Here is a 13,100-nt window from a genome sequence, read left to right as displayed (position 1 = left end):
CCAAAGAAGTGTCTAAATGCCTCCTTCACAAATATCCTAACACTCTCCTTCTACACCACATTTCAAAGGAATCTATTTTCTTCCTGTCAGCTTTCTTCACTGTCCAGCTTTCACACCCATACATAGTAATAGGGAATACGATGGCATGAATTTTTTTTTATATAAATTTTATTGGTTTTTATATAGAAATTTTCCATAACAATCAAGAACATATAAACATTACACAGAAAAAGAAAAAAAGGGAAATTTCTCAGACTTCCCCGCCACCTCTATCCGCCTCTTAATAAAGTATTGTTATCCCAGCGTGATATGTTCTGATCTTAATTGTTCTAAAACCCATTTAAAATTCATTTAAATTTCATCTAACATACTCTATTAATATAAATGATTATAGCTCTTAATATTAAAAGTATCATCTAGATCAGATTGAAAAATATGCTTGCATTTTTCCCAGTTTTAATTCATGTTCACAATATTTCAACCAAGCCTCCCATTCCCCCATAAATTGAGCATTGTCTTTTTGGTTTAAAGTAGCTGTAAGTTTTACCATTTCCACCAGTTCAAACATTTTCATAATCCAGTCTTTTTTCCAAGGAATATCTGCCCCTTTCCATTTTGCTGCGTATAGCAGTCTTGCAGCTGTTGTAGCATAAATCAAGAAATTTCTTTGCATTGACAAGTCATCAGGTATCATACTTAATAGCATCATTTCTGGTGTTTTGGGTATATTTTTTTGTAGTATTAGTCTTAATTCATTGTAAATCATATCCCAAAAGTCTTTAGCTTTGTCACAGGTCCACCACATATGGTAAAAGGAACCAACTTCCTTATTACATTTCCAACATTTAGGGGACGTCATTTTGTAAATCCTTGCAATTTTCTTTGGTGTTAAATGCCATCTATACATCATTTTGTAGATGTTTTCTCGAACTGACTGGGCATTTATTCCTTTCAGGTCTTTTGACCATAGTCTTTCCCATTTATTTAAAGCAATATCATGTCCCACATTTTGAGCCCAATCAATCATTGTTGGTTTAATTGTCTCCTGCTCACAATATATTGTTAAAAGAAGATTATACATTTTAGATATCAGTTTAGTATCATTGTCTAGTAACAACTTATGAAAAGGCGATTTTTCTTTAGAAAATCCATTTTTCAAGTCTTGTGTAAAAACTGATTTAATCTGACAATATTGAAGCCATTGTAAATCTTCTTTAAGTAACTGAAAGTCTTTTAGTGAGCATTTTTTCCCTTCCCAGTTGATTAAATCCTGGTAGATAATAAATTTATCCGGCCTAAGTGGGCGTAATGTCAACATTTCTTGGGGTGATATCCACGTCGGTGTTGCTGGTTCAAAAATATGTTTATATCTCATCCAAGTACGAAGTAGAGCTGACCTGATTATATGATTACGAAATGATCGATGTACCTTAATTTTATTGTACCATAGATAGCCATGCCATCCACTTATGTTGTTGAAACCTTCAAGATCTAAGAGACGCACATTAAATAAGTTCATCCAGTCTTTTAGCCATATTAAGGCTGCTGCCTCAGCGTAGAGCAAAAATTAGGTAATGCTAAGCCTCCTCTAGTTTTAAGATCCACCAAATATTTGTAAGCAATCCTCGGTTTTTTCCCTTGCCAGATGAAATTTAATATATCTTTTCTCCAGGTATCAAAGTATTTGACATGTGATATTATAGGTAAATTTTGGAATAAGAAGAGTATCCTTGGTAAAATGTTCATTTGGACTGTTGATATACGTCCCAGTAGTGATAAATTTTTATTTGACCAAATGATCATATCGGTTTTTATTTTACTCCATAATTTAAAATAATTGTTGTTTATCAATTCTTTATTCTTCGCAGAGATCCAGATTCCCAAATATTTGACTTTATTAACTTTCTCCCAACCTGTATATGAAGTAAATTCCTGCTGTTGTGTTTCTGGTAAATTCTTGAATATTGTCTTTGTCTTTTCTTGATTAACTTTAAATCCCGATACTTTTCCAAAGTCGTCCAGGGTCTCCAACAATATCTTCATTGATTGTGTTGGGTTTTCTAAAATTAACAAGAGGTCATCCGCGAATGCTCTCAATTTGAATTCATGTTTTTTGATTTTCAATCCGCGAATGCCCTCCATATTCCTTATCTTACAACATAGTGATTCCAGCACCAACAAAAATAGTAACGGAGATAGAGGACAACCTTGTCTAGTTCCTTTCTTAATTGGACAATTATCAGACATTGATTCGTTAACCAAAATTTTTGCCTGTTGGGATGTATATATGGCCGATATACCTCTCAAGAAACGGTCTCCAAAATTTAGTTTTTCCAGTATCTTTTTCATAAAGTCCCAAGAGACCATATCAAAAGCTCAAATTGTAGTTGAGTTTTCCTCCAAGCCGTATGCTTCTGTATCATAAATCCTCTTAGAACAGCTTTAAATGCATCCCAAACTATATTCAACGAAGTTTCCCCATTAAGATTAATTTCAAAGAAATCTTTAATTAATTCTTGCAGTTCTTTTTGAATCTTGTTATCCTTTAAAAGTTTATCATTTAATCTCCATCTAAATGCTTGTTTATTGTTCCATTCAAATGTGACCGGGTTGTGATCAGAAAAAGTTCTTGGTACAATTTGGATTTTACGTAATTGCGTAAAGATAGATTTACTAGCCCATATCATATCTATTCTGGAGTGTGAGTTATGTCTCGCTGAGTAAAAAGTATATTCTTTAGCCGTTGTGTTCATAGTTCTCCAGATGTCTTGTATTTCCAAGTCTGAAGCCATGGTGAAGAAGATTTTAGGCAAACATTTTTCATTTTCGTCTTTTGCATTTGATTTTTTGTCTAAAGTTGGGCGGATAACACCATTAAAGTCTCCCATCAAAAGGATCTGGTCATTTGCATACTGAGAAATCAGTTCATGTAATTGTCCATAGAATTTGGCTTTTCCTTCATTAGGTGCGTATATTCCTACTACAATCGTCTTTTGCCCCAATATTTTGGTCTTGATAATTACAATTCTCCCTTCATTGTCTTTGTACAATAATTCAGGGCTTAGATTAGGATGGGCATACTCCCTTTGTTTTTGTTTTAGCTGATGTGACAAATGCTTGTCCAAGCATTTGTCTATCTAGGTATTTTTTATGTTTTGTTGCAATGTGGGTCTCTTGTAGACAGATTAAGGAGTATTTATATTTCTGTAAATATTTAAAAATTCTAGCCCTTTTAGTTTTTTCATTTAAACCATTCACGTTCCAAGAAATTACTTTTGCCATGGTGTAGTAATTATTGAAGCAAAATATTCAGTCTATAACACAGTGCCTCTTTCTGCTCCCTGTGGTTCTTCTTCCTCCTCTTCTTCTTCTTCCTTTTGTTCCAAAGTTAGTCCTTTGAGTTCTGTTTTATATTTCCTCAAAAATTTTCCCACATCTGATGGAGATAAGATTGTCATTTTCATTTCTTTGTAGGTGAAAGCCAAGCCTTGTGGCATTATCCGGCGATATTTGATACCATTAGCTTTCAAGACAGATACAAATTCTTTGTAGTTATTCCTCTGTGAAAGTAGATGTCTTGGGATGTCTTTTAATAGTATTAGAGGAATATCTCCTGCTGAAACCGGGTTGTCATAATGGATCTTCATAATCCTGTCTTTAATCCTGGTGTCATAGAAAACAATCATGAGATCTCTTGATTTGGTTCTTTTCATTCTAGCAGGTAATGGTATTCTATAAACTCTATTGATGGCTTGGTTCAGTTCTTGTTCCTCTATTTGAAATAAGTATGACAGATTAGGGACTACAGCTTCTTTGTTATCTCCCATCATATCTGGAAAGTTGCGCAGACGAAGGTTGGTTTCTCTTACTCTCATCTCCATCATTGCTATCTGGTCTTTGACAGCTGTCTGGTTGGTTTGTATTGTTTCAATTTGTTTTTCTTGGCTTGCTAATTTTTTCTTTGTGTCCTTGTGTTCTTCCATCACTTTCTTTACTGATGTGTCCATTGCTTGCATGTCTGTCTTCATGGTATTCATTTGAGTCTTAACATCTTTAAGGTCTTCTGTAACCACATCTAGTTTTTGGTTAATAGCTTGAGATGCTTGGCCAAGGTTTGTCATCATAGCTGTCATCTGTGTGGACATCTGTTCAAACTGTTTAGTTGTTGCTTCAGTTTGTTTGGCTAACATCTCTTGCAGTTTCTTTTCCATGGTTAAAGTTTGTGCCGCTTCTTTCAATTTTGTGTAGGCAGGGCTATGTAATGAGCCAGAACGGGGTCTAGATGTTGACATTTACATTGGAATAAGGTTGGTAAAATACATATCTTCTGGCAGGGCCCCTAGTTAGTTGTAGATAGAGAGTATTTGAATGATCAGCTTAGTAATTTTTCCGCTTTAAAAATACCCCTTTTTCACTTTAAAATAGCGTATTAAAGTTTTAAAATACCAAAAAGTTTAGCCGGCCGCTCTAGGTCGGGTCAATCAGGAAGTATTCCGGAAGTTAACTTCGCCGTGGACCTTCTACCGTCTCTTCTCGATGGTTGTTTCCTTCAGGAACTATTTCTATGTTGCTCGAGTGCGACGTGTATCCGGTCCTGCGGCTTGCTTCCTGTTGTTATATGCCCAATGATAGAGAGGGTGATATAGAGGGTCTTCTGGTTTGGGAAATCCCTTGCTGCAAACGTGGCAGGAGGACTCCCTTTTTCCTTTTCTTTTTCTTCCACCGGAAAGAAGAGATTTCACCCTCCCCTTCCCTCAAGGGTACTTCTCATTGGTAGAAATTTTAGTCCATCTTATGCACGTCGTTCTAGCTGTTTGTTTTGATTTAAGCTGATCAACTTGATAGGGCTCCTGCCTCTAATCCTGATGGATTTTCTAAGTCAAACTTATCCATTTCAGTTAAGGGAGGGACAAGGGTACTGGAAATCTTCTCATCTACCCCCCGGTTATTCGGTGACGCCAGTAAAAAACGAAGGATTCTTTTGTACTCACTTGAGCGTCTCGAGGTGAGGTTCTTATCTTAAAATCGTCCTTATGCTGGTTATAAGGTGGTGAAGGGGAGAGCCTTATGCCTAGGGCTGTCAAAAAAAAATTCGGTACAGTTCGGATTCGGCCGAATTTGGCCCTTGTGGGTTCGGTACGTGCCGAAGTCCGAACTCCCCCACTTCGGATCCGTTCAATTCGGCGGGAATTCAAAGTTCGGGAAAAAAATTCGGCCGAATAAAGCCATTAAAAACACAACCGCGCCTTTCCACGGCTCTGGGGGGGGCATTTTTGGGCTTAGAGGTCCCAAACTTTCAGCAGAGCTTCAAAGGACGTATATTGAAAGACTCCCCAAGTTTTGTAAAGATTGGGTCAGGGGGGGCTGAGATATGGGCCCTGAAAGGGGTCCCCCCCACCCTTAATGTGGATCTCTCCGCAGAGCTTGCCGCCCACGCACAAAGCTCCCGGCCCGACAAACAGCTGATGAGAGCAAGGGCGGGGCAGGTGCTAAGAACTTTGCAAAGCAACACAACTGCAGAGCAACCCCTTTGCAAATATGCAAAGGGCGGGGCAGGTGTGAAGAATTTTGCAAAACAATACAACTGCAAAGCAACACAAGCACGCAATGCAAAACCTTTGCAACAGTGCATAGCAACACCTGACACCTGGGAGTTTGCATACCATGGAAAGGGACAGAGGCAGCTAGCTATGCATAATGAGCAGGAGGGGGTGGAATGTCTCCTTTTGCATTGGACTTGGGACCAGGCAGATGCATTCTTTAAGTCACCATTTGAAAACCAGTTTTGAGCAAGCATCAATAACCTAACTGATCTTATGAATGAGGAAAAACCTGAAGAATAAAAATGAAGCCCCCCCTCAAACCAGGGAGAGAGAGACTGGAGGGGGAACACACACCCCAGGCAGAACCGGCAAAAGCCCCCTTTGGCTTCCCCCACCCACCCACAGAAACTGCTCCCTCCCCCCACACACACACAGACTCTGCTTTCCCCCACACACACACACAGAAAAGAAAAAATATAGATTAAAGCCCCCAAAGGGGTCTTACTGTGGCTGTCTTCTGTTCCAGCAGGAGGGGCTGGGAGGCTGGGTAATCCAATATGATTCCATTTGTATCCAATATAAGATCCATATGTATGCATCTCTCGAGGGTGATCCATTCATCCCAATAGGGGAAAGGGGAAAGCCCATATCTCGGGGGGCCCTGACCCAATGTTTACAAAACTTGGGTGGTCTCTTAAAAAGCCTTGACTGAAGCTCCGCCGAAAGTCTGGGATCGGCACACCCAAAAATGCGCCCCCTGCAGCCATGGAAAGAGAAAAGGGGGGGAGCCAATATTTCAGCCCCCACTGAACCCATCTTTACAAAACTTGGGTGGTCTCTTAAGAGGGATTCTCTGAAGCTATGACAAAAGTTTGGGGGCTGAACCCCCAAAAAAGCGCCCCCTGCAGCCACGAAAATGGAAAAGGGGGAGAGGAAAAAGGGGTGGAGCCCATATCTCGGGGGCCCCTGACCCAATGTTTACAAAACTTGGGGGGTATCTTAAGAAGCCTAGTCTGATGCTCCGCTGAAAGTTTGGGGTCGGCACACCCAAAAATGCGCCCTCTGCAGCCATGGAAAGAAAAAAGGGGGGGAGCCCATATCTCGGGACCCACTGACCCAATGTTTACAAAACTTGGGTGGTCTCTTAAAAAAACCTGTCTGAATATCCCCTGAAAGTTTGGGGTCGGTACCCCAAAAAATGCGCCCCCTGCAGCCACGGAAAGGAGCGAATGTGCACAAGCACCCCCTCACACACACATGAGGATTTCCCTCTCTCTCTCTCTTTCCCCGGCCGGCCGCACATCAGCTGATTCCTCCAGCACTCAATCCTGACTGATTGGCCAGAAGAAGACCCAGCTTGGCCACCGATTGGCCGGGGGAGGAGAATGCTGCTTACTGACGGTTATGCTGCTTACTGATGGCCAAATTGGCCGAATTTATTCGCCGAACTCCCGAACTCGCTGAATTCGGCCCCCCCGGTTGCCCGCCAGTTTTGAGTTCGGATCCGTCCGAACTAAAAACCGCCGAATCAAGGGAAATTCGGCTGATTTTCAGTTCGGGCCGAACCGAATTGACAGCCCTACTTATGCCGAAGTTGCGTTTTGGCGATTTCTTTCCCTTGGTGCCCTCACAGGACCGGCATCCAAAACTCCGGGGGACTTATGGAAGCTTTCTCGGAGTATTTGGGAGGTCAAACTGCGTTTACAGGCTGCAGGGAATTCCTGCTATCCGACCCACTTGCAAGGGTCGGGTTGGGGTGCTTATAGCATCCCAAAATCCACGCAAACTTGGATTTCCCCCAGGACAGCCTGGGGAAACGTAGCATTCGCCCCAGCAGCACCACCGGAAGTCACGATGGCATGAATTAACCTAGTCTTGGTGGCCAGTAACACAGCCTTACACTTCAAAATCTTTTCTAGCTCCTTCATGGCTGCCCTTCCCAGTCTCAATCGCCTTCTGATTTCTTGGCTGCAGTCTCCCTTTTGGTTGATGGTAGAGCCAAGGAATAGAAAGTCTTGAACAATTTCAATTTCCTCAGTGTCAACCTTAAAGTTGTGTAATTCTCCTGTAGTCATTACTTTTGTTTTCTTGATGTTCAGCTGTAGTCCTGCTTTGGCACTTTCTCTTTTAACTTTCAGCAGTAGTCGTTTCAAATCTTCACTATTTTCTGCCAATAATGTAGTGTCATCAGCATATCTCAAATTATTAATGTTCCTCCCTCCGATTTTCACTCCACCTTCATCTAAATCTAATCCAGCTTTCCTAATTATATGTTCTGCATTTAGATTGAAGAGATAGGGAGATAAAATACATCCTTATCTGACACCTTTGCCAATTGGAAACCATTCCGTTTCTCCATATTCTGTTCTAACTGTGGCCTCTTGTCCAGAGTACAGGTTGCACTTTAAAACGATCAGATGTAGTGGCACACCCATTTCCTTTAAAGCCAGCCATAGCTTTTCATGATCCACACAGTCAAAAGCTTTGGTGTAATCTATGAAGCACAAGCTAATTTTCTTCTGAAATTCTCTCGTATGCTCCAGTAACCAGCGTATATTTGCAATATGATCTCTAGTGCCTCTTCCCTTTCTGAAACCAGCTTGAACATCAGGCATTTCTCATGCCATATATGGTAACAGCCTTTGCTGTAAGATTTTGAGCATAACTTTACTTGCATTAGAAATTAATGCGATGGTCCGATAGTTGCTGCAATCTTTGATGTCTCCTTTCTTGGGAATTGGAATGTAAATGGATCATTTCCAGTTTGTGGGCCATTGTTTTGTTTTCCATATCTGTTGGCATATTCTTGTCAAGATTTTGATGGACTCCATTTCTGTGGCTTGGAATAGCTCTATTGATATCCCATCTGCTCCTGGTGATTTGTTTCTCCCGATTGCTCTCAATGCAGCTTTCACTTCACTTTCTAAAATTGTAGGTTCTTCGTCAAAAGATTCTTCTTGGAAAGAATCGTTTATGCTTTCATATCTTCTGTATAGTTCTTCAGTGTATTGTTCCCACCTTTTTGTTATTTTGTTCTGTTCAGTTAATGTATTTCCATGCTGATCTTTCAGCATGCCTAACCGTGCTTTAAATTTCCCTTTGATTTCTTGGATCTTGTGGAACAGATCTCTTGTTCTTCCTTTTTTGTTGTTCTCTTCTATTTCTTTACACTGGTTATTATAATAGGTCTCTTTGTCTCTATGTGCGAGTCGCTGGAACGTTGCACTTAGACTTTTGATTCTATTTCTGTCACCTTCTACTTTTGCTTCTCGTCTATCAGAAACAAAAAACCAAAGTGCTGTAATACAATATAGTTAGAAAATAAACAGCACACAAGCTCAAGTTTACACACAATACTCTTATGTTTGTTGAATTTTTCAATACAGTATAAATACTATAGTACACCTTATCAGTTTATATTCAGACAAATGATTTCTCAGGCTGTGGAAATAAGAGTATTGTGTGTAAACTTGAGCTTGTGTGCTGTTTATTCTCATCTATCTCTGGCAATTTTAAGAGTTTCCTCAGACATTCATCGAGATTTTTCTTTTCTTTTGGCTACAGGAATAGTCTTTGCACATTCTTCTTGATAATATCTCTAGTTTCCACCCATAGTTCTTCAGGTTTACATTCACTTGAACTCAGTAATGCAAATCTGTTCCTTACATGGTCTTTAAACTCTTCCGGAATATTGCTTAGATTGTATTTTGGTGCTATGAATGTTCTGGTGTTTTTCTAAGCAACTTGTTAAAGCGCCTCATTTGGATATAACAACAAATTGCAATTTGATTGAAGATTCCTACTCTGGGAATCTTCAGTCTCTGTTCCGTGAAAAAGGGGAGTCATTGTGCAAGCCTGAGAATACACCAGGCTCATTCTTTTCACAAGTGAATGTTTGTTGAATGCATCCATAGTCTCTTTATCTCATTTCAAAAATAAAATGATTTCTCCCTTTCATGAGACATGAGATTATATGTACCTGATTGTGCTTGTCAGGGAACCCAGAGATACTGGACCCAGAGATGATATGCTTGGACACTGTAGGCAAGACATGAATCAGCAGCAGCCCTACATCTCCTGTAACATCTAATTGTGCCCTAGGAGCACAATTTAAGGAGTTTAAAATACTGCTGTGTAGAATAGAACCTCAGACTTTCCTGCAGTAAATATGCTTGTAAATTTAGCATAGGTTTTAAATCATTATTGTGTTCAATTGCTTTTTTCTATGTGAAAATTGAAATAAGCTCTCTTTAAATTTTAGGACATATTTTAGATGACCAGGACCTCATTAACAATTTACAGAGAACAAAAATCACTTCAACAGAGATATCTGAGCGTGTTGAAGCATCAGCAAGAACAGAAAATATGATAGATACAATACGTAAAAACTATCTTCCTATTGCAACTCGAGGGGCTGTGCTATACTTTATGATATCAGATCTTGTCCACATGAACTATATGTATCAGTTTTCATTGGTGTGGTTTCATAAGATCTTTGTAGATTCCATGGATTATGTTAGCAAACTAAAAAGTCATATTTCTCTGAGTGATTCACAAATTCCTATAACTGGAACTGTTCGAGCCCTCTATAGGCAAAGAAGGCATTCCACCATAGAAGAATCGGAAGAATGTGAAACAGATAGCTTCAACCAACATGTTAATAATATACTAGACAAGTTAACAAGTAATATATATAAGGTACTTTTACCTGACTTTATTACAAAAATTATGTTTGACTGACTTTAGTAGTATATTTGCAGTGAATAGTTCATTATCATGGTTGTTGTATTTTTTTTTATCCCCTCAGACAGTTTCTTCAGCTCTTTTTAGTGAACATCAGCTATGCTTTTCTTTCTTGCTGTGTGCCGCAATCATGAAAAATAATTGTGGTGAAAATCAACCTAGTAACAATCTTGGATTCATACCAGAGAATCAGTGGAACTTATTTCTCTACTCTAGCATGATGGCAAATATTAAGGACACAAAGGACTCTGAGAATGATGGTAAAGAAAGCCACATTTAGTTAAAATAAATGAATGTATAAGATAAATTGTGCTCTGACAAGGATATATGCAAATCATCATCATCCCCAAGGCAGGGGTTGCTATTTGTCTCAAAGTACTGCCAACATAATGGGTTATAGAATGGGGCTTCTGCCAACAGGGGAATTTTCACTGATCCCCTCCTCCCACTGCAGACAACCACATCATATTTCCAGTGCTGTTCCTGGTGGTCCCCTTAACCCAGGTTGGGCGAGCCTGTGGAGTGTGGTGAGCTTTATACTGAGCGGGGAGACAAGAAAGTTCAATTCCATGAGTGAAGTTCTTCTCATGGTTCATTAGATATCCAGTAACTTAAATTTGTCATCTCCATGCTTCTGCTGCTTGAAGTGATTTAGAGATTGTGGAAATAGAACAAAATCTGTCATTGAGCAAAACTAAACTTATGTGAAAAATACAACAAAGAATGTTTTTAATCTCAGTTGGAAGGGACCATCAGGGTCATCTAGTCCAACCCTTCTAACACAGCAACTACAACTATAATATTCCTGATCAATAGATACCCAATCAAAACTTTAAAACTTCCAACAATGAATAATCCACCATCTCATAAGGCAGATTGTTCCAGTGACGCACATTATACTAATAAATGTGTTAACTGTATTGTGCTTAAAAGCCCTTGTTGCTTTTGTTGCAACCAATAAACATAGTTGCCCTGTTTGATGGTGCAGATCTACCTCTTCAATTGGCAGCTGCTATGGGGATTGGCGAAGGTTGCCACCCATTTGGGTGGCCATTTGAGTGGCCATGGCAACAACTCAGGCTTTTAAAGAGCTGCTGCGTGATGCTGTGTGGTTACAATGGAGTAGTGTTGGTTGGTGTGCAACACATGAGGTATCCCACTGGCTGAATTGCTGCCTGACCTCTCACAAGATGAGGACTTCTAAGAAGGGGCTGAAAGGCTCAATGAAGCATGTACACTTAGTTTGCCACATTTTCTTCAGAAAGAGCCAGGAGGAAGCCAGTGAGGAAGAAACAGATGGCTGCCCACTTCTGGCTATGGTGGAAGGAGACAAAGGGAGAAGGAGGAGGAATACCCCCTCCCCATTCTCACTAGCCATTTGGGCAAGTGATTGCAGGAGGGATATGGAATTCCCCATAAGGTGATGGGGTACCTTTACATACCTCTCTTGCATGTGAGGTCATCAGTTTTTCAGTTAATTCATTTTACTTTTGCATTTGTACAGCAAATTATCTAGAAAATTTGTTAAATTCCTTTATAGGTAATACATACATATTGTATTAGAAAGTTGTCAGGGTTGATGTCAGCCCTGTATAACTTAAGTAGATAGCCTTTAAAGGAACTGTCCAGCTTTGATTCTAAATTTAACATTTGCTTGAGTCTGTTCCATAGTGATGTAGTACAATCTTTTTGACAAAAATTCAAACAAAGTGGAATGATTGTTGGTGGAATAGCAATGTAACAGTTATAGTTCAAATATGTTAACATACTTCTCTACATTATTCCTTTCACTTATTGATCAAACTAAATGGAAAATGTTATACTTACAGAATCAAATATGCTTAATAATACTGGGTAAGAATCTATAAAGATAAAATATTTTCTAACTAAATGCATAATATTATTTCATTAGGATTTCTGGAAAGTCGTCCTCTCTGGATTACAGAACTTATGTGGAAAGAATGCCAGTACATGAGCACTCATATGCCAACATTCAACCTATTGTGTAATTCCCTTTTATCAGATTCTCACCAATGGAACGCTTTTCTAAATAGTCAGAATATATATCATTTCCTTAGTAGATGTTATAGCCCAGTTTCCTCAGCAAAGCAAGGTAAGTGCTAAATTTTCACCTGATGCTACAAACCACCCTCATGAGGTTCAGTTTATTTTAATCCTTACCATTCTTTTTCAACATAAGCTTTGCCTGGGTTCTTACTATATATGCAGCTGAATATTTACAGTTTTAAACACTGGCTCATATGAATAGTCACAAATTCTTTTAGTTGAGGTCATCTCCCCTTAAGTCAATTTTAAACCGTTTAGTGTTTTAGTGTATATTGTAATTTTTCTTTTCACATCACCCATCCACTTTTCCATATGACCATTGCATGCACACATGCCCCACTCTTATATACCATAAATATTCACTTTACTTTCATATATATATTTATTTAAATAGTTTAGCTCACCTTTCAAAAGAATCTGCAGAGTGGCTCTCTTGTGTATTCACCAGCATACATGAGGTTGGATCTTTCCTGCATTCCTCCAAGCATGTCCTTGTAACCCTAGAAAAGTTGATGATGCAGTGAGGAGAAACCAGGCAAAATCACCCCAACCATCTCTTCTGCTACCAGATGTTTGAAACTTGTTCCTTACCAATAGATGAATATGGATCATAATGTGAAAGGCTATCAAAATAATTAGCCAAGAGTGAAAGTGACATTGCAAGCTCAGAGGTCTGGGTTGAAATGCCCCCACAACTGAATTGCCCTCAGCCAAGAGTGTAGAGATCATTTTATTATTCCCACATAT

General features: G+C 39.3%; 1 protein-coding gene across 1 annotated transcript in view; it reads left to right on the top strand.

The window, feature by feature from the left end:
- DNAH14 (dynein axonemal heavy chain 14) overlaps positions 1–13,100 on the top strand; it is a 238,257-nt gene that overhangs the window by 188,942 nt on the left and 36,215 nt on the right. Inside the window, exons 66-68 of the mRNA XM_056853367.1 lie at positions 9,805–10,241; positions 10,351–10,546; positions 12,199–12,399. Of these exons, the coding sequence (XP_056709345.1) occupies positions 9,805–10,241; positions 10,351–10,546; positions 12,199–12,399 (834 nt within the window). The remainder of the gene's footprint in view (positions 1–9,804; positions 10,242–10,350; positions 10,547–12,198; positions 12,400–13,100) is intronic.

The sequence above is a fragment of the Euleptes europaea genome, chromosome 7, assembly GCF_029931775.1.
Source record: "Euleptes europaea isolate rEulEur1 chromosome 7, rEulEur1.hap1, whole genome shotgun sequence".
NCBI classification, from domain to species: domain Eukaryota; kingdom Metazoa; phylum Chordata; class Lepidosauria; order Squamata; family Sphaerodactylidae; genus Euleptes; species Euleptes europaea.
The sequence above is the reverse complement of the archived record's forward strand: the minus strand, read 5'-3'. Positions and strand labels throughout refer to the sequence as shown.